Consider the following 23,810-nt stretch of genomic DNA (forward strand, 5'->3'; position numbering starts at 1 on the left):
TTCGGAACTATTTTAGAAACATTAAGCTCCGCCCATACATTATTGCAAAATAACCCACACTTGATTTCCTTCTTTGTCTATAGAAAACAAATCGCGTGCCGTGTTAGAATGAGCCTCATTCTGTGTAAAATGGGACTACTGCATGTGCAAAAAGTGTATTCCCAGATTAGCCTGTGTAGTTGGCACAGTCTAATAAGGGATTCCGACTAAACTGGATTTCTGCTTACAACCTTTACACAAAATATTCCATAAAAGCGGAAAGTAGCTTACATGGTAATAGCCTGTGTGCACTGCACAGGCTAATCTGGGATTACACTTTAAGCAGGTGCATAAAGCCCTGTTTCGTCAGAACACAGGTCAATTATTTTGTATCTCTAAAAACATTTTCAATATATTCTTATTCTTTTTTATACTTTTAAAATGTGTTTTAAAATAGTAAAAATAATTTGTGTTAATCCCCAAAACTTATTTTCCTAGTGTTGTGACAGGTTTTGTTAATCAAAGGAGATCTCTTCATATTTTTTTCAGCGTAGCAGAGTGTATTAAGCCAGCTTTTCACCTTACCTGACCTTTGTAAGTGTCCAATAAAATTCAAATAAAATTTCCCGCGGCTAGGTACGAATGAATACACTTCATTTATTCCATTGGCTGATTTGAGTATACCACCAGAACATTGAAAACATATCTGCGTCTTTGTAACATTGTTTTACTGCATGAAACAATTTTATCTCTAATGAAAACGCTTAATAGATAGAACAGTTTTACACTCAATTCTTGACATCAATACTGTTTGTGCGTGCACCATTTTTTTTCCGAGGATTGCCAGGGCAAAAGCGTTTATACTTAAAGGCTATGTTCTCATATTTAGTACTTACTTCCATATTCCTGTCAACATGTTAACATGTAAAAGTATAAAGAGCAGTGGAAGCGAGGCCTCACTTTAATTCTATGCATTTCAACCTGCGAGGTATCGGGTCAATTCGCGGCCATTGTGTGAATGTCAGAGTTTATATACATGTCATCATCGGCCAGTAAAAGAATCGTTATATAATAAAGACGCTATCAGTGAACTTGGTGACCTGGAATTTTCTTTAGACCAGAAATATGTTAAATGAAGATATTCAGCAATATAATTGTTGCATGTCAATAATAGAATTTGTTTTCAACGATACAATGATTCATATTATTTTTGATTAATTTAACAATAATTATTCCACCATATTGACTAATGTATTAAGCATGAGTGCGATGATTCTCGATACTGTTAATAATCGAATCAAATAGCAATGCCTGACAAACCACTAAAACAGATTTGTTCGAAGAACGCGCCTATAAATATGGATACTTCGCGTGTGACCTGTTGACTCATATGTTTTAATTTCACTTCCATTTTTCTTTTGGTTATCTGTTTTGTATCTGTAGGTTTATGACCAGCAATATGTAATGATGTAAAATAAGCCGCGAAAACTCCGCGTAACATCCCGTACTGCCTGTGATGCAGCTAAGAACTGCACAGAAATAGACATTCGCTATCCTTGATCTCATTCATTGAACTATCAACGCCGTATATCTTTTTTAAAGATATTTCTTGTAAAAAAATATACCCAGTTCTTTTATTCTTATTCACTAACATTAACTAGATGTGTTACACCTCCAAATGCCACCTTGACTCATAATAATAGACACACAGTATGCCCATATTTGACATTTGACCTCTAACCGTGACCTTGACCAGAATTCAAGGAACACATATGTTGTGTTTGACATAACTCCTCCACATGTTCATTATTTTAGGTTGTAAATAATTTTAAGCTGCTTGATGAAATATGAAGCAACAACAGCCCCAACTTGATCCAAGAAAGGTGCATGCTTGAGGTGTATGGGCAGACAAACATGTGCGATGCTTAATACCTCCACCTTTCTAAAGGCAACATGATGCAATTCTTCAGCTTACAAGGCTAGTTTAGTGTACATAAACCATGTTAATGACGGCTGACCCATAACTTGGAAACACCCAAATGCTTTCAATGAACAGTATTTGATTAAGGATCATTAATATTTAACATGGCATGGGAGGTTACAATTTCTGGTCTACATTTCAACTGAACCTAACAAATCTGATGGCAAAACAAATGGTGTTTTTGATGCACAGAGTTTTTACATATATATAAGATCCCCCCAAGGGTTGTTAAACATGCAGGGGATCTGTAATTCGTCACGTGCAGGGGACCTGTAATTAATCACAAAATTCTCACAGCATATTTGCAGACCCAGCTTGAGGCAGATAACAAACTGAAAATTGTCACGTAAAGCATCTAACCTCCTTCATTATACGGCTTTATGACTTTATAAGTAATCGCATTGATTGGACATTACACCTTGCTAGCTATTAGGACACCATGGTTAAACTACACAGAATAATTGATTTTTTATGTTTATAATGTTAAAAAGGCCTGTGTAAAGAAAACTGCCCACCTGGCAGCCATTTTGATGCTTTTAATGTTGCGAATTTTCCAAGAAATATTTAAGTGAAATTATTTTGACATTGATAAAGTAATTTCTTACAGTAACATTGTTAAACTAAAAAAATAAAGAGACCATCAGAACATTTTTGCCAATTAAGATTAAAATAAATCGTGTTGTAAGAAAGGAAGACTTTTAATTTAATGCTTGACAATCAAATGCCACATGCTGTCCACAGAAAACAGAACGTAACTGACAAAAACAGCCCCCACTTAACACTTTGAGCTTAAGGTGTTACACTAAAGGGTACTTTACCCCCTTGTCAAAGGGTTTAAGTCACTCCCTGACCATTAGCTCAAAAAGGCATAGGAGATTAATAAAGGATATTTTCTGAAGATCAGTTGAAAGTGGGCTTTAAATGGTATATTTATCTTAATATGGTAAAAAGTGTGAAGTAGATAAATGTGGATCTAATACCAGTCTTGTTCAATTAAATAAAGTGCGATTTTCCCCCCAGAAATAATTCATATTTGTTGTCATAAAGTTTCGTGGCTTTCATAAAAAAAAATTTTTTTGCCAACACGTAAATTTGTGGATTTATGTTTTGCAAAAAAAGAGGAGTTTGTGTCTGTCATTTTCTGATGTATTTGTGTTAATTTTAGGCATTAACTGACACACTTCAAAAACGGCCTTAATCTTTTAAAAGGACCCTTTATATTAAGGCCCAAATCTGGGAAAAAGTCCCTTTAATTACTGGACCCCAATCTAAGAACGAGAACTCAATGACTACCCCCAAATCTGTGAACAAGACCCTTTAATAACTGGACCCCAATCTAAGAAGGAGTCTCTTTAATAACTAGGCCCCAATCTGTGAACAATTCCGTTCATTAACTGGACCCCAATCTATGAACAAGTTGCTTTAATAAATTGGCCCCAACCTATGAAGAGTTCCATTTATTAACTGGACCCCAAACTATGAACAAGTCTCTTTAATAACTGGGCCCCAATCTGTGAAGTCGCTTTAATAACTTGGCCCCAATCTATGAACAGTTCAGTTTATTAACTGGACCCCAATCTATGAACAAGTCTCTTTAATAACTTGGTCCCAATCTGTGAACAAATCGTTTTAATAACTGGGCCCCAATCTATGAACAAGTCTCTTTAATATCTGGGTCCCAATTTATGAACAAGTGGCTTTAATTACTCGGCCCCAATCTATGAACAATTCCGTTTATTAACTGGACCCCAATCTATGAACAAGTCTCTTTAATAACTTGGTCCCAATCTGTGAACAAATCGCTTTAATAACTGGGCCCCAATCTATGAACAAGTCCCTTTAATAACTGGGCCCCAATCTGTGAACAAGTCTCTTACATAACTGGGCCCCAATCTGTGAACAAGTCGCTTTAATAACTGGACCCTAATCTGTGAACAAGTCTTTTTAATAACTGTGCCCCAATCTGTGAACAAGTCGCTTTAATATCTGGGTCCCAATCTGTGAACAAGTCACTTTGATAACTGACTGAAACTGCAACTGTTTGTTTGCTTAATGCCCACACAAAGGCAAAATGTCCATGCAATACAAACACATTGCTTAAATGGCCAATGAAGTCAAAAAGTCTGAGCAAATAAAAAATGACGTTTTCAGACTGTATTGCCATTAAAGTTTTTCAAATAATATATGCAAACACAATATACTTAACCAAGTTTACGCAGTATATTTTATAGCCAAACAAATGCATTTCTATACACCAATTTTCAGTGCAAAAGTATTCTAATTTATTGTAACATCATTTCAAGAGCACAATTAGAACTAACATTTTCTCTGCAGATATTGACTTTTCCTCTAAGTAAGAGTTAGTAAGTATTACAGTGAATAAACAAGAGCTGTCACCATAGGATGACTTATGCTCCCTATAAACGCTTGATAGAAGTTATGAGCTTTTTTTGAAACCTTAACGCAGATTTCAAAACCTCACAGGGGTCAAAATTTGTGTGCGTATGGAAAGGCCTTGTCCATATACTCATGTATATCAAATACGAAGGTCACATCTGAAGCGACATAGAAGTTATGAGCATTTTTCGAAACCTAATCGCTAAGTGTGACGGACAGACTGACGGACGGACAGTCCGACATACATGCCATAATTTTTTAGGTCCAAAGCGGGACATTCCATAAAAAATTGTCGGGACATTTGACCAAAAAGCGGGACACCTAAAACGATTTATAATTCCACCTTTACTGTAGTCAGTATAGTACTAACAAATACTCTTGATACTTTTATTCAAGACATAAAATATGAAGCATGGAATCTAAAACATAACAATAACAGTTTTATATAATAATACAATAGCAAACAACGAAGATAATATTAATCTTTTTAGAGTACAAAATCAAGACCATTACGACAACAATACTCAATATATTAATTTCAATGGCAAACATTAACGCAGGGGAGGCTATCCAGTACACTGAAAGTACGGGTTACAGTAAACTATCTACCGAACAGTTACATCAGTTACACACGGAATGCGCGGCCGTACACATTTCCGAGGTAGGTTTTTGGTGGAAGCAAACCGTCTTTGTGTTCATTTTAACTGTCAACAACGCCTCAACCGTTTTTACACCAACAAAAACAAAAGGACAAAAGAAGTCTATGGATGCTTTAATCGAATTATTTTTCTCTAATGTTAATAATCATATTTTGTTTTCTTCTTATATACACAGATTAAACTGAATTGTGACTTGTCAGGCGCATTATTGGGGTAGTGTCAAAATGAATAACAACACGTTGTTTTTATTACAATAACACAAGACAAGATGGGTACCACTTTTACTGTTTGTTGCAATGTTTTTTTAAGCATGTATCCATGTGCAGTTTGTTACTTGTCAATTGTCGCGGCTTAATTGGAGTAGGGTCAAACTGTCATGCATAGCACCTCGTGGTTTTTAGCTTAATTGGAGTAGGGTCAAACTGTCATGCATAGCACCTCGTTGTTTTTATTACAATTACACTCAATTACACTAGACAGGATTGGTATCACTTATTGGACTGTTTTTTGCGATTTGGGTATATTGCACATTCGGATTATCCCGCTATTTATGAACTTAACATTGAATGTAAAAGACTCATTAATGACGTAGAGTTAATTTTACAAAACCGTTTCAAACAAATACAAAAATAAACACATTTTCAACATTTATTTCATTATAATACAACTATCGATAGCAATAAGCGACCACTATCTTGAAGACCACCATGGTGTGAATGCCTGATGAAATCAATAATTAGCTGATAAATCGCTGATAAGGTGTCATAAACAACACTGGTACACACGATAAGTAGAATCGGATTGTTAATTGGGGGCAATAAAGGGATTAGCGGGTGTAAGTGTTAGCGAAACAGAGCTTGAATAGCGAATTTTATTGGGAACCTATAGACCTTACATCGTTTTTTACGAATGTCGGGACAAATAGTCTCATATCGGGACGGCGGGACAAAGGGCCCAAAAGCGGGACTGTCCCGCCGAGATCGGGACGTATGGCATGTATGCAGTCCGATCACATGAAAAACTGATATTCACTGTTTCAAACAGTGAAAATTAACTGTGAAATGACATAGTTTTTATGATGTTACAACGTCATTATTTCAGAAAAACACACAAAAAATCCCGCTTAAATATTTTTTCCATGATCTAGCGTGAATTAAAATTAATATTCCACCAAATCCAACAATTATCCTTTATATAAATATCTGATCTTACCATCTGGAATTCCAGCTCATAGAAGGGTATTCCCCGCATTAACAATGGGCAGTGAAGGTGTAAAACATTGCGAGAATAACTGAAATGAAACCCATAGTGTTACTAGTGGAAAAATAATCAACGGAAGGAATAAAAATATCATTTTGCAAATCAGGAACAAGTTGTTTTTTTTCTGGAATGTATAAATCAGTAAACATCAAATTACTAAGGCAAGGTTCTTTGACAACTTTCTATACTTAGCCTTTAAAAAAAGATTGTGTATGCATGGACTTAATTGTCATCATTAAAACATTACAACGGCATTGTCTTAGTGTAAACCGACATTTGTATTTGCATTAATAGAATTATAAAAGATTGAAACCCAGCTAAGACACACTATTTCTAGTTTAAGTTTTTCCAACTATTTTTACTATTTTAAAAGGTGCAGTAAATTTGCCTTCCATTACAACCTATATAATTTGATTGCATATAAAGCCTATGGCTTATAGACTATAGACTCCCTGGAGTCTGTTTCCTGGGTAGAACCAGTACTTGGGTGTAGTTGGATAGATCTTGAGCACGCTCCCCTAGTAGGGATCAAACCAGCGACCTTCCAGTCCCATGGGTGACATCACATCCATGAGGTCATTGCCACTTGGTCTCACCTAATATGGTGACCCGTGCGTATCCACCCCACGCCTTTATTCTTGGCATCCATCTCCGAGTATAACAGAGGTCGCATACCTGGGAACAAAAACAACCAGGACAATGTAAATTCAATATAAGAGACCATCACAAAAACAACCAGGACAATGTAAATTCAATATAAGAGACCATCACAAAAACAACCAGGACAATGTAAATTCAATATAAGAGACCATCACAAAAACAACCAGGACAATGTAAATTCAATATAAGAGACCATCACAAAAACAACCAGGACAATGTAAATTCAATATAAGAGACCATCACAAAAACAACCAGGACAATGTAAATTCAATATAAGAGACCATCACAAAAACAACCAGGACAATGTAAATTCAAAATAAGAGACCATCACAAAAACAACCAGGACAATGTAAATTCAATATAAGAGACCATCACAAAAACAACCAGGACAATGTAAATTCAATATAAGAGACCATCACAAAAACAACCAGGACAATGTAAATTCAAAATAAGAGACCATCACAAAAACAACCAGGACAATGTAAATTCAAAATAAGAGACCATCACAAAAACAACCAGGACAATGTAAATTCAAAATAAGAGACCATCACAAAAACAACCAGGACAATGTAAATTCAAAATAAGAGACCATCACAAAAACAACCAGGACAATGTAAATTCAATATAAGAGACCATCACAAAAACAACCAGGACAATGTAAATTCAAAATAAGAGACCATCAGCAGTGAACAACCAGGACAATGTAAATTCAATATAAGAGACCATCAGCAGTGAACAACCAGGACAATGTAAATTCAATATAAGAGACCATCAGCAGTGAACAACCAGGACAATGTAAATTCAATATAAGAGACCATCAGCAGTGAACAACCAGGACAATGTAAATTCAATATAAGAGACCATCACAAAAACAACCAGGACAATGTAAATTCAATATAAGAGACCATCAGCAGTGAACAACCAGGACAATGTAAATTCAATATAAGAGACCATCACAAAAACAACCAGGACAATGTAAATTCAATATAAGAGACCATCAGCAGTGAACAACCAGGACAATGTAAATTCAATATAAGAGACCATCAGCAGTGAACAACCAGGACAATGTAAATTCAATATAAGAGACCATCACAAAAACAACCAGGACAATGTAAATTCAATATAAGAGACCATCAGCAGTGAACAACCAGGACAATGTAAATTCAATATAAGAGACCATCACAAAAACAACCAGGACAATGTAAATTCAATATAAGAGACCATCAGCAGTGAACAACCAGGACAATGTAAATTCAATATAAGAGACCATCACAAAAACAACCAGGACAATGTAAATTCAATATAAGAGACCATCAGCAGTGAACAACCAGGACAATGTAAATTCAATATAAGAGACCATCACAAAAACAACCAGGACAATGTAAATTCAATATAAGAGACCATCAGCAGTGATCAACCAGGACAATGTAAATTCAATATAAGAGACCATCAGCAGTGAACAACCAGGACAATGTAAATTCAATATAAGAGACCATCAGCAGTGAACAACCAGGACAATGTAAATTCAATATAAGAGACCATCACAAAAACAACCAGGACAATGTAAATTCAATATAAGAGACCATCACAAAAACAACCAGGACAATGTAAATTCAATATAAGAGACCATCAGCAGTGAACAACCAGGACAATGTAAATTCAATATAAGAGACCATCACAAAAACAACCAGGACAATGTAAATTCAATATAAGAGACCATCAGCAGTGAACAACCAGGACAATGTAAATTCAATATAAGAGACCATCAGCAGTGAACAACCAGGACAATGTAAATTCAATATAAGAGACCATCACAAAAACAACCAGGACAATGTAAATTCAATATAAGAGACCATCAGCAGTGAACAACCAGGACAATGTAAATTCAATATAAGAGACCATCACAAAAACAACCAGGACAATGTAAATTCAATATAAGAGACCATCAGCAGTGAACAACCAGGACAATGTAAATTCAATATAAGAGACCATCACAAAAACAACCAGGACAATGTAAATTCAATATAAGAGACCATCAGCAGTGAACAACCAGGACAATGTAAATTCAATATAAGAGACCATCACAAAAACAACCAGGACAATGTAAATTCAATATAAGAGACCATCAGCAGTGATCAACCAGGACAATGTAAATTCAATATAAGAGACCATCAGCAGTGAACAACCAGGACAATGTAAATTCAATATAAGAGACCATCAGCAGTGAACAACCAGGACAATGTAAATTCAATATAAGAGACCATCAGCAGTGAACAACCAGGACAATGTAAATTCAATATAAGAGACCATCAGCAGTGAACAACCAGGACAATGTAAATTCAATATAAGAGACCATCACAAAAACAACCAGGACAATGTAAATTCAATATAAGAGACCATCAGCAGTGAACAACCAGGACAATGTAAATTCAATATAAGAGACCATCACAAAAACAACCAGGACAATGTAAATTCAATATAAGAGACCATCAGCAGTGATCAACCAAGACAATGTAAATTCAATATAAGAGACCATCAGCAGTGAACAACCAGGACAATGTAAATTCAATATAAGAGACCATCAGCAGTGAACAACCAGGACAATGTAAATTCAATATAAGAGACCATCACAAAAACAACCAGGACAATGTAAATTCAATATAAGAGACCATCACAAAAACAACCAGGACAATGTAAATTCAATATAAGAGACCATCAGCAGTGAACAACCAGGACAATGTAAATTCAATATAAGAGACCATCACAAAAACAACCAGGACAATGTAAATTCAATATAAGAGACCATCAGCAGTGAACAACCAGGACAATGTAAATTCAATATAAGAGACCATCAGCAGTGAACAACCAGGACAATGTAAATACAATATAAGAGACCATCACAAAAACAACCAGGACAATGTAAATTCAATATAAGAGACCATCAGCAGTGAACAACCAGGACAATGTAAATTCAATATAAGAGACCATCACAAAAACAACCAGGACAATGTAAATTCAATATAAGAGACCATCAGCAGTGAACAACCAGGACAATGTAAATTCAATATAAGAGACCATCACAAAAACAACCAGGACAATGTAAATTCAATATAAGAGACCATCAGCAGTGAACAACCAGGACAATGTAAATTCAATATAAGAGACCATCACAAAAACAACCAGGACAATGTAAATTCAATATAAGAGACCATCAGCAGTGATCAACCAGGACAATGTAAATTCAATATAAGAGACCATCAGCAGTGAACAACCAGGACAATGTAAATTCAATATAAGAGACCATCAGCAGTGAACAACCAGGACAATGTAAATTCAATATAAGAGACCATCAGCAGTGAACAACCAGGACAATGTAAATTCAATATAAGAGACCATCAGCAGTGAACAACCAGGACAATGTAAATTCAATATAAGAGACCATCAGCAGTGAACAACCAGGACAATGTAAATTCAATATAAGAGACCATCAGCAGTGATCAACCAGGACAATGTAAATTCAATATAAGAGACCATCAGCAGTGATCAACCAGGACAATGTAAATTCAATATAAGAGACCATCAGCAGTGAACAACCAGGACAATGTAAATTCAATATAAGAGACCATCAGCAGTGAACAACCAGGACAATGTAAATTCAATATAAGAGACCATCAGCAGTGATCAAGACACTATTGCAGGACTTTAAGGGCGTTTTTTTCTTCTTAAGCCTTATAAAGGCCCCTTTCCCCAAGCGGAAGGCCCTTTCCCAAAATAAAATTTCTTTAAAATGATGCAATATTCTCCAAATTTCAAGCTTAATTTGGGCATTTTTTCGCCTTCCTTAGTTTTGTCTATATCTTTTTATATTTTTGCCCTAAAATGGAAGGTAGGCCCTAACCCCAAATCGAGAAAAAAAGCCCTGACTTTAATCATACTTTTAACCTCATGCTATATATCAAAAGAATTTTTACCATAATTGTATAGGCTGTCCCGTTTGAGCAGATTGACGATCCGGAACCTGTAGGTGATACCCGGTACCGCGTTCTGCACCCGGAAATAGTACCACTGGGTGTGCCTATTAGTGTACAGGTCCGTCTTCAACACCAACTCATACTCAAACTGGCCCCTGGAAGGAACGTGACTTTGGGGTGAAAGAATGAATCTTAAATTACAACTGCAATCTCCAGCTATTAAGTTGCTTATTAAAGATGTTCAATTTTGGTGTGGTCTTATGTTGTGAGGGAGCCGGAGAACCCGGAGAAAACCCCATCTGTCGGTTGAAAATTTAGATACAAAAAGTATTTTTTAAATACGTGTGTCCAAAAATTTAGAGACACTCTTAAAATTTGGAATTGACGATCGGATAAGGGTATGCAATATGTATATCGCCCATTGTATCAACAACAATATCACATGCTTGTAAGAAATGAATCTGTACAGTAGAAATTTATTTTGCATATGTTTACTCTTTATTAAAAATAATTTCACATGATTTTTTTTAAAGAAAGATATTCCAAGACTGTTGCTTGATGAACGAGTTTCAAAAATGCGCAGTTAATTTACCGATACTCTAGTATGAACCTGTTAATTAATGCAATAAACATATCTGCAAACTATGAATTCTTTGATTGTACATCAGTCGTTGTCTAACATTTGTATTACTTGCAACAGAGCTGTTTTGTTCCAGTTTTTATTCTGAGGCGAAACCATTATTTATAATTACCACCGGTATACATGGTTACTTACCAAATAACACAATTGCAATACATGGTTACTTACCTAATAACACAATTGCAATACATGGTTACTTACCTAATAACACAATTGCAATACATGGTTACTTACCTAATAACACAATTGCAATACATGGTTATTTACCTTATAACACAATTGCAATGTTCCATTGCCCTCAGGCATTCCACTGCCAGGTTTAACAACCTTAATCCGGTCATAAAAATGCATGGTCAAAGTGACGAAAGATAAGCAAATAGACAGAAATTTGGTAAAATAGCTCTGTAGAAAATGCTGTCTGAAAATTAAGAATCATTAATTATGGACGAAAACCCACATGTCCGAAAATTAAGAGTCCAGAAAAATAATTATTTTGGCCAAAAAAGGAGGTGTCCAAAAATTTAGAGTGTCCGACAACTTAGAGTCATTACGGTAGTCAAATTTCTATATATTCAATTAGATGTTTTATTTTAAGATCATCTTAGTTCATCTGAAATTATTGAAAAAATATGTATGACATAATTCAACATTGAAGTATTTTAAGATAACTTGAGAAAACCCTTATAAAAAGTAAACAATATTCTTTAGAAGTCTTTACTACTATTATTCTTTATAATTGCATTCATAATTTAAATGACAATAAAATGGTAAAATGCCACCATGCTTAAATTTATTTATTTTGTTGGCAGTGGACAGAAGTTATTCAGCACAATTTGCAAATAAATGTTGACAAGGAATAATTAACGTAATTATATCTTTTGAGCTTAGATTGTGTGATAAGTCAGTCCAAGTCTTACAACATAATTAAGAAAAATCTAAGAATTAAAAAATTTTATACATATTGACGATGCCAAACTGATTATGTCAAACTACACAATAATATGATGGTATCCGAAAACTGACTGACTTGCATTTTTATAGGTAAACGAGTAATAAGTTTGTTTATTCTTCACAGGTAACCAACCATTTTCAACAAAAAGCTTGTTTGAATAGTGCTGATTGCATCTCCATTAACATACCTCTAACAATTATTATCTGAAAATTAATTGAAAACATGGTGAAGATTTGAAGATACTGTTAAGGCATTTAAAGTCTTAACATGTGGGGGTCCTAATTTAGGCTACTTATTGACAGTACCTTGAGGATTATAAGCAAAAAGTCACAAAAGAGGACATAAATAATGAAATATATATAATGCACAATTCAATCCTGCTTACATTTAAATGCAAGCAAACAGCAAGTTTACAATTTTAAAGCTTTGATTGCAGTATGAAAATACAAGAAACATATAATTTACTACGTGACAGCTATCAATCAAACTATGTTTAGTTTGTTCACCGTCTCAGGGACCTGAAAAACGTCTCCTTATAATTTTACATTTAAATCTAACGTTTTTTAATGTAAAAAATTCATTTATTCCTTTTCAAAGAAGAGAAAATGTGTGCCCAACACATGAAAATATATAGTAGTTTTCATAATTGTTCAATAGTAATGCCATACTATGTTGGCATGAGCCTTTGCTTCTATGGTTTACCTAGTGGTGTGTAGCCTTTGCTGCTAATGTTTACCTAGTTGTGTGTAGCCTTTGCTGCTATGGTTTACCTAGTTGTGTGTATAAGCCATGATTAACCCTTAACCACTTAGATACATATTTTTAACCATTTGCAGTCCCTTAGAAAGTTATATTTAATTAAAGGCCTTTCTAACTATATTCAAGTTTTAAAGGCTTCATTTCCAATCCTTAGATACTGATGAGCAGCAAATAGCATAAAACCTGGTTTGATGTCACTGAATAATGCTTGCACAGTTTACTTTCTGTTTGTCACAAGCAAAATTATATGAGTAAACTATCATTATACAGAGAGTGTTGTTTATCTATTTCAATGTAATAAATTTAGTCATGTTAATAAAATGATTTTGGAGGCAACGGATACTACAAAGTCAAAATAAACTGTGAAACATTGTCTCAACTTACAGTTAACCCATTTATGCCACGCGTCTAGAAAAAAGGCCTTTGCAAACAGCGTAGACCCAGATGAGACGCTGCATGATGCGGTGTCTCATCAGGGTCTGCGCTGTTTGCTTAAAGGAATTTTTGTAACAAATATACCTAATATAAAATAACAAGGGCTGTTTGTAAAACATGCATGCCCCCAATATGGGCTGTCAGTTGTAGTGGCAGCCATTGTGTGAATACGTTTTTTGTCACTGTGACCTTGACCTTTGACCTAGTGACCTGAAAATCAATAAGGGTCATCTGCCAGTCATAATCAATGTACCTATGAAGTTTCATGATCCTAAGCGTAAGCATTCTTGAGTTATATTCCGGAAACCATTTTACTATTTCGAGTCACTGTGACCTTGACCTTTGACCTAGTGACCTTAAAATCAATAGGGGTCATCTGCCAGTCATGATCATGACTTATCATGAGTTATCACCCGAAAACCATCTGGTGGATGGACCGACCGTGCAAAACAATATACCCCCTCTTCTTCTAAGGGGGGCATAAATATACTAGACATCCCTAATTTTGGAAATAAATTGATCCAATTAAGAAGGATGGGAGAGTCCACTAGGCATAAATGGGTTAAATGCCAATAATAAAAAGCATTGATAATAATTCTTCATTCAAATAAAATTTGTAACTATTAAGGAACAAGTGCACTATTTGGTCACAATGACACAGTATCCAAGAATGATAATGCTGGATAAAGTCTTTACCATGGGGTAAAATTACGGTAATGAAAGGGAAACCCTCTTGAGAGTGAAATGTTAGACATTTCTTCGATAAACACTTAATATTAGAAAAGCCGCTATGTATTGTGAAGCAAATGAGATCACCAATTTTGAAATGTTGCACAAATCCTTTACAAACAGATGGTAATCCTTGTAAATTTATATTTATGTCAATATTTAGCTTCCAGATAATGCCTGATTCGATCTATCCAACTTTCATTTACACACATCTACTTGACAAACATATCGGCTTAACGTTTAAATGGAGGGTCAACTTTGACGTAACGATTATGACAACGGACAGAGAGCAACAGATGTCCAGAATAAACATGGAATCCATACAAAGTTAATTAGGCAAAAACAACTTCAAAACAGGAAAACCCTATGAAAGGAAACACAAACATGACCTTCAGTTCGGGCAATTTAGTACATCAAGGAATGTGTAACGTCTATAAAATAACAAATGGGCATGACAAAAAGATGGCATTATTTGTGCATCCAGCTCAAATGAGTCAATTTATTGTATTCTTACCTATTTTAAGATAATTATAGTCAGAAACTTAGTTACAACTAAAAAAGTAAAACTTCAAAGGGAAAGGATACCACATACCTCATTGTGGGAACACTGGACTTAATGCAACTGAATTAAGTGTCACCCCAGATCAGCCAATTAAGTGTCACCCCAGATCAGCCAATTAAGTGTCACCCCAGATCAGCCTGCAACTGAATTAAGTGTCACCCCAGATCAGCCTGCAACTGAATTAAGTGTCACCCCAGATCAGCCTTTGACGTCTTCACAGGCTAATCAGGGACTACATTTTCTGCCTTCACTGAATTTTCGCTAAGATGGCACTTCCTTAGCACGAAACATACCATAAAGCAGAATGTGTTGTCTCTGATAAGCCTGTGAGGATTGCACAGGCTAATCTGCATTGACATTTTACGCAAATGCATTAAGCCACATTTTCCCAGAATGAGGCATGAATGTGAACTTACACCCTGCGTGCCTGTCGCAGGTTCCCGCTTTCAAATCGAGACTCAAAAAGTAAATTTGGGCAGCATCCTTCGGGAACCGGACTGGGAAAATGGTCTCTGCTGCTGCGCTCCGAGTCGTAAACTATGAGCACACCGCGCCATTTTGATGTGTATTGCGTTGCCTGGCTCTCAACAGTGGGGTAGTTTTGATCTAAAAATAGAGTTTGGAACATTTTATACCGCAGGTTTGGTTTTATAAAAAAAAAAGTTTTTTCCCTCAATTTTTTACTTAGGAACATAAGAAGCTCATAATACATTCCTAAAAAAGGAGCGAGCAAAAGTTATCAAATAAATAAATAAACATTACAGAAATTTAGTAACTATAGACATTATTACATAGAAATTATGTCACAAAAGACATTATTACATGACTGAATTAGTTAAGTAGAAACAATACATGTTTACGATTGGAATATTTTGTCCTGAAAAATGTTCATGTAAAATATACATCAAAAAAATTAATAAAATAAAGGACATGTTAAATGTACAAACAATATGCATGATATAAAGGACTTAAAAATTAATAAAATAAAGGACATGTTAAATGTACAAACAATATGCATGATATAAAGGACTTGTAAAATATACAAAGGCAATTATTGAAATAAAAGACATGAAAAATACACAATAAAATAAGGAAATTAAGGCCATGTAAAATATACTAAAAAAATAATGAAATAAAGGACATTTACAATATACACAAACAATTAATTGCATATAGAACAAGTAAAATGTACTCAGAACATTAACAGAGTGCAGGAATGCCTGGTGTTCATAATTAAATGCTAATGGATGTAAAGACACTGGTATGGGGTGCTTTTTTTCAAATAACTTGTTAAAACAGTTTTTCTTAAAAATGTCAACTAATGCATACAAGTTTTTTTATTTTGTTATGCTTATGGCAATGTGAAATACATCAAATTACTTTGTTTAACAAGCCTGTGTTCTTTGACAAAAATTTGATGTGTACAGCATTCATGTTCACGGTTATGCTCCACTCAGTATGAAATTTTGGCACCTTTTTCAGACATAATCAAGGATTTATTCTTAAATCTTATGATTTCAGAACACACTTCAAGAAAAACTGTTTTTTAAGCACTTAAGATTTTTACAAAATGTATTTCAATAACATGATATATTTGCCAAAATACAGTTATTATTGGCGTGTTTACATTTTGTCTAGCACGTTTTTAAACCCTAAATGTGAACCACGTTCATCCTGCAACCTGTTAATGATATTTCAGAAACAGATTAAGGATATGGATTCGGATGCTTATTTGAAACTGCTGTTCTGTAAGCAAATATGCCCTTTTTATTTTTATAAGACTAGTCTTTGAAGAATAAACGTGATGAACTAGTTAAGCTGTAGGTGGTAAAAAAGCAAGTACGAATCATTTCATCAACTGACAGTTTGTAGAGAAAAATAAGACATAGTATAAATGAAAACACTTGCAGCAATGTTTATGAAAAGATGTTTTAAGATTTACTTATTTTTGATGAATGTTTGATCCACAAAAATTTACCAACTGAGTTTTAACCATCAATTGATGATTATATTGAGTGACTAGATGACATTTATGATTAATTCAATAATTTATTTAAATATCTCTTTTATTCTCAAGATCATTTAAATGTAACCTTTCACAAAAAAAGGCACAATACTATTAACTAATAAATAATATACATTGAATAAAATAACTCAAGAGGAAAAAGAACTCTTACTGTTGGGGCAGGTTAAATTGAACTATAATCGAGTGACATATCACATTAAAATATGTAGATACATTGTAAATCAATAGATCAGAAAAGTGAAAGATATTTTGCTAACAAAATAATCGATTGTGCAAACACTGATGTTAAAGAGGCAAACAAGCTCTTTGTAAAAAAATATTCTTGATGATTTGAATGAAATATAATATATTAAAACTTTAAAAGTTTATTATCCAGCTTATTTGTATTGATCTTAATAATAGTATTGAAAAACAAGAGATGTGTTTGTCAGAAACACAATGCCCCCTACTCCGCCACTTTTAAGCCATATATTTGACCTTTGACCTTGAAGGATGACCTTGACCTTTCACCACTCAAAATGTGCAGCTCCATGAGATACACATACATGCCAATTATCAAGTTGCTATCCTCAATATTGCAAAAGTTATGACCAAGGTTAAAGTTTTGGGACAGAATGACAGACAAGCACATACAAGACAGACAGACAGGCCAAAAACAATACTCCCCTGATCATTTCGGGGATTCGGGGGCATAAAAAACAGAGAGAAATGTGAATGCGAGTAGTTTGCTTGTAAATGTTTGGATATCGTTGCAGAAAATTCACATGTAATATATTGTGACACAAAAAATATAAACAAGCATTTTGTATCTCATTTAATCTATGTTATTGTACCACATGTAGCCTTGAATTTTGGCTTTAGCTATAAGTAACACTGATTTCTTATGGGTAAACTTTATTTTACGAAATATTTTACGAAATATTCGTTGGTTTTGAGTATTTATGTCTCTTTAAGGTCACTAATGCACAGAGACTTTAAGACTTATGTACATCAGCATGGTCTGACAAAGTAAGGTTAGTACAAATACAAGAACATGTCAGCAACAAGAAACCGTCGGAGACGGGTGATGCTCCCTAAAGTTTTTTTGGTCACAATATTGCACTACATATTCAGATAAAAGGAAATGTCTTGAGGGCACAGTAGTTGGGGGACAATAATTTTTTATAGAAAATTTCAAAGGGCCATAACTCTGTGAAAAATCATCCGACGAGAATCGCTGATAATATGCACATCTCCTCTTGGTAGTGAAGCTTCCCATAAAGTTTAATTGAATTCTGGTCATTGGTTGCTAAGAAATAGCCCGGACAAAAATTGTGAACGGAAAGACAGACGGACACACACACGCACGGACAGACAAAGCTGCGACTATATGCTCCCCCCAAAATAACTTTTTGGGGAGCATAAAAATAATATTATATGATATTATAATATTACAATTCCAGACCCACACGCAATTCCTATAATAATTGTTATTCCCTTTTTTACCAATACTACCAACATACATGTAACAAATTTGATAATGTAACCAATAACAACTTTTTTAATATGCATCATATGATAAATGTAACCAAATAACAAGAGGGGGTAATCACTTGATAACCAAATAATATCAAATAAAACCATTGATGAGACTCAAACAGTCCAAATATTACTTTTATTGCTAGTGACATATGCTGATTATCCAATATCAACGATCTATAACATAACTATATGATAACTATACAACTATGAACTTATATTGAGGCCCATACCATGACTGTTGACATGGCAACGCTACCTACTAGAATCTAGTGGCCGGTTCGATTGGGCTCTTCTCAGAAAAGGGGAGAGTCGTTAGAAGACCACAGATGAGAAACAAACCCACCACCGCAAATTTCAGCGATCCAAAATCGGATGCCTGTACATTTATTTCAGCCATTAAGATGAAAGCCTTGCTTTTTGAAGAAAATGAAATGGACTTGCTCTTTGGGAAGGCTATTGGAACAATGCCAAGATGCTAGTCTATATGTGCAGCAATGTACGTAGGGTGAAATAGTTTGTGCTATCATTATAAGGGCTCAATAACGAATTCACTTGTTATATTCAAGGTTATTTCGGATAAACCAAATTTCAGAAATATATAAACAATAGTAATTTCGAGACGTGCATAGTTAATAGTCAATGCCATGACAGTTACTATCGCAATTCTACCAACATGTTTCTTAGTGAATCAGATATTACTGTTGCTATGGTTTGCTATCCACTAGATTTGAGGTCTGTGCAATGACTGATGTTATCAGAGATTTTTTTCCTTCTAAGAGAATGACGGTTTTTAACACATTTGATAAGTTTGTGATCTAATGTTCACAATGTTAAGAAGTTCATGACTCAAATTTCGACAATTTTAAAAAGTTCATGAACAATATCACAACTTTTAACAGTTTACAACTCTTTTTTTTTTAACAATTTCGAAAACAGTTTGTGACTCAATTTTTCGCAAAATGAGAGGGCCAAAGGCTGCTTCACAAAAACTGGGATAAAAGTCCTGGTTATTGACATGATGCTCAAGCCATAAGAATCTAGGCTGATGCCATCGCTTTGGCAATTATAGATTCGTAAAATTGGGCCTTTTATTCCTGGATTTTTATGTCTGAAATAAGACTACAGCAAATAATGTTTGTTAAACATGGACGTGTTCGTTCAGCAGACCCAAGAATATCCACACAAAAAAGTGTCCAATAAATATAATGGTTTCTTACTATGTCTTGACTGATATCAAGGCTATCCAATAGAATCTGGGTGAATGTCATGACTGTTTCTATGACGATACTGCAATGGTTATATCATTAAAAAATATAATTTATGTCTTTTGTCAGCTAAATGGTACTGTTACAAATACCTCAAAATAACACAACCCCAAAACAATAAACTCAAAACAATAATACCACTCAAAGCTCAGTTTGTGGAGGAGCGGCAGGGAAACCACTTACCGTCATGTCTCAAGTGAAATCCTTCCACTACCTGGGGACATGTGTTAAGCAATTTTGGTGTCTCAAGAATCTCGCATTCAAAGTACGGTGGCCAGTATGGGCCGTACGGCCAAAATTTTATATCCAGAGGCCTTGTCTTGTATTTTGTAATGAACTCCTCAAGTTGCTTTGAGTAATTAATGAAGCTTGTGAGCGAACGTTGCGGCCTTTGTGGAGGAATATCCAGCGACGGAAATCTCAACTTCAATGTTTGCGTTGCCATGGTGATTATTGCTATGGCAACAACATGTCATTTCCATTTCACATTCAAAGTCACACAAACATCATAACAACATCTTTCACAGAGTTTCTGCGTTGTATTTTAATAATGCACTTATATTGTCTTCATATTTGACAATAACTTTGAATTTTCCAGCTCAGTTTTTAACAGCTTAATAATTGTTGCTGCTGTTGTCATGAAAACATGCACATTGACTATATAATAGTTGTTTTCTACAAACCAAAACAAAATATTTAAAGAAATAAATTTAAAATAAAAATCAATTTTAAATTAAAAACATCCATTTGTGCTTTTATAATACTATATAAAGTTAAAATTCCAACATTCATTTAAAACATACCCCAGTTATAAGAACGCCATAACAAATATAATAAGATACAGTCGTGTGAAAATTCCCAATTAGACGTTAAAACTTTCTGTTTCAGAACGCATAATTCTCCTCAGTAATTGTACACATCCATTTAAAATGGTTTGATCTTCCTCCCTGAATGGCACTGACATAAACCTTTCTAGTTGTAATTACGCCAAATTTGAGATCTAATTATATTCAGGTGCACAATTTCTATGCTTTCTATTGCACTAACATATCCTTAAAGCACACTTCAACAACTAGCACTCTCTTTTCGTTTTTTTTTTATCATTTTCTTTTAATAAAATGAATCTAAGTTTAGAATCAGAGTACAACAAAAATCTGTCACAATAGCTAAATGTTCAAAACTCAATATTTCATCTAAAATAATAATCCCTCTTTCTTAAAGCATATTACTCTAAAACAACATTTATTTCAATGAAGGTCACCACCAACTATATTTAAACCATTCGTTGTATGTAAAAATTTTCATTCGAAAACTTCTTTAACTATGAACCTCAGTTAGCGCGATCAAACATTGATTGCAAACATTCAAATATTTACTTTCTACCACCCCGATTATTCCACAACTAACAAAAACTTCTAAACATGATCCAAAAATCTTGCTTTCTTGGGCTTACAGCTCCGTTAAAATCTGTTTATCAGTGAAAATTGTACACTGTTCCACTGATTCCAAAAGGTTTTCACTTTTATCTTTACGTATACCTTCTTCATACAAATTGAATTTACTTAACAAATCATTCACACACTACAATGACAAACAAAAACCACTGTCATTGTAGACATTGTTACATTTGCTTTCAATGCTCGAGTCATTAATTTTGCGGTCTTTTGTTTTCTTTAGTCAATAGACCTAATAATATGAAACATTGTCAAGGTCTTCACAAACAAGTGTACAAGTGTAATGATTTAAAACACTAAAAGTAAAGTTTTTGAAAGTTCGTCAAATCACCCATAGCTTCAATTTTTATATTTAAGTATTATAAATGTTTATGTTCAATAACATTAATTTGACTGAAAATAGTAATAATAATTAAAATAATATTAATATCATTTGTAACAATAGTTCTAGTAAAACAAAGGAAATGAAAAATATGAAGAAAATGAAATAAAGAAAAATAACAGATGAATGAACAAAAGCTATCATAAGACAAAGGGTTCTACTATATTCTTCTGAATTCACAGTATTATGTACATTTTTTGTCTGTTACCTGATATAAAGTATGAAAGGGGAATTAATTCCTAAATAGGCCTAAGCGTTCTTGAGTTATCATCCGGAAACCATCTGGTGGACGGACCGACCGACAGACCGACAGACCGACTTGTGCAAAACAATATACCCCCTCTTTTTTGAATTTTGAATGGGGCATAATTAGTGTACTTACTTTCAGGTCAGAATTATGGACCTTGGTCAGTGACCTCACATTATGAACCCAAAGAATTGTTTAAGTTTTAATTTAATATATGTTATATAATATATGTAAACATATGTGTAATGTATGTTATCTGTTGTAGTTACAGATATATGTACATGTGTGTATATGCATGCAAACTTCAACCTGAATTTTGGATTTGCATGCAAACCTTAATCAGACTGTTTAGGAACAAAAAGGGACATAATCCTGCTGAAAAGCTGGTCACAGTAATTAGTCTTAGTAAGTTAATGTTATTTAAGACCCAGAACACATATTAAATTGAGACTTAAATATCTTTAGTTAAAATAAACACATGAAAAAGATGCAGGTAAACATTAAATTTTGACTATTTTAAACTTTAAAGACTATAATTCAAATGAATAAATTTCAAACAGTTATTAAAGCCAAAGATAAAGGTGGCAATAAATATCCATTATATACAACAACTTCAAGTGGAGTACCCTCTCAATTTAGAGAACCTGTTAATTGAAAGTTTGACAAAATATAAATCAAATTGAGATGTTCACGACAGAATTTATATTTTTCCTTAATAACCTAAAAATTACATTTTTAATGAGAGAATCCCAATAGGCCCAAAAATTAAGGCTAATACTACAATCTTTGAACATTTAAAAAAAATCCTAAACAATATGAAGTAATATGTGTGAAACAACAAAACAGTATACATTACAGTGCATATCTAAATTGTGGAACTCAATATAACAGTTTCATAATAGAATTGAGAATTTTGTGTGTGTAAAGAATGCTTTATAAAAGCAAATAAATAAGTGGTCTTAAGACCTTTGAGTTAATACTAACAAGACATTTATTTTCAAGTTGAAATAATTATACTTAAGTTAAAGTGTAATTGATTGAAACAGTTCCACACTGTATGGAGTCAAAAAGATGCAATTTACCTTAAAATATTACCTTAAAATATATGAGTCATGTTCTGAGAAAACTAGGCTTAATGCATGTGCATAAAGTGTAATTCCAGATTTGCTTGTGAAGTTTTAACAGGCTAATCCAGGACGACACGTTCCACCGCCTATGGCGGAGGATAATAAACAAAGAGCAATAACTCTCTTTTGCAATGCCCTTTCACACAATGAAATTTATCTACATCTTAAGTTTAAAATTGTTACTTCTAAAAGTGGTCACGATAAGATTCAGACAAGAAATCATGATGGATGCACTGGCGGGTAAAAAGACAACCTTACCATAACTCTTTCCCTCTCAGAAGCAAAGTGAAAATGGCTATTTGCAAACAGCATAAAATCAGAACAGCCTGCGAGTAACTCAAACTCTGCTCAGGTTGTCTGTTTGCTGCTCATCAGTATCTAAGATTTGGAATTGAAGCCTAGCTTTCTAAGGGACCACAAATACGTAAAAATACGTATCTTAGTGGTAAAGGGTTAAACCAGTATTGACCCCCCACCCCTAACAACTTTGTTGTGCAGCTATTGTGACCATGATGAACACGCTCAATATTGATCAAGATACAAATATTAGCAGGGATTGTAATTTACACTGAACCACTCTTAAGCACATGATTCATGTATTGAAATTAAAGTGTAATATAACAAATACTTTTTCTTTATATTCACTTTGAAGCAAAATTTGAAGCAAATATATTGAATCAGTTCAGTGCTTTTCATGCAAAAATCTTACAAAAAAGTGACCAGCGCAGCCCCACATCAGCCTGCGTGTTCTTGTAGTCTTTTCAGGGGCTGCCCTGTTCGCTATGGTACCACAAAACCTTGCCC

At 34.1% G+C, this 23,810-nt stretch overlaps 1 protein-coding gene across 11 annotated transcripts in view; it reads right to left on the reverse strand.

Moving 5' to 3' along the window:
- Positions 1 to 23,810, reverse strand: part of LOC127847242 (uncharacterized) — a 167,432-nt gene that overhangs the window by 61,064 nt on the left and 82,558 nt on the right. For all 11 annotated transcript variants that reach the window (XM_052379021.1, XM_052379018.1, XM_052379013.1 and 8 more), the window contains 4 exons: positions 15,401 to 15,590; positions 10,908 to 11,062; positions 6,873 to 6,951; positions 6,229 to 6,307 (listed from right to left, as the gene is read on the reverse strand). In XM_052379021.1, coding sequence (XP_052234981.1) covers positions 6,229 to 6,307; positions 6,873 to 6,951; positions 10,908 to 11,062; positions 15,401 to 15,590 — 503 coding nt within the window. The remainder of the gene's footprint in view (positions 1 to 6,228; positions 6,308 to 6,872; positions 6,952 to 10,907; positions 11,063 to 15,400; positions 15,591 to 23,810) is intronic.

Source organism: Dreissena polymorpha, chromosome 10, assembly GCF_020536995.1.
Source record: "Dreissena polymorpha isolate Duluth1 chromosome 10, UMN_Dpol_1.0, whole genome shotgun sequence".
NCBI classification, from domain to species: Eukaryota; Metazoa; Mollusca; class Bivalvia; order Myida; family Dreissenidae; genus Dreissena; species Dreissena polymorpha.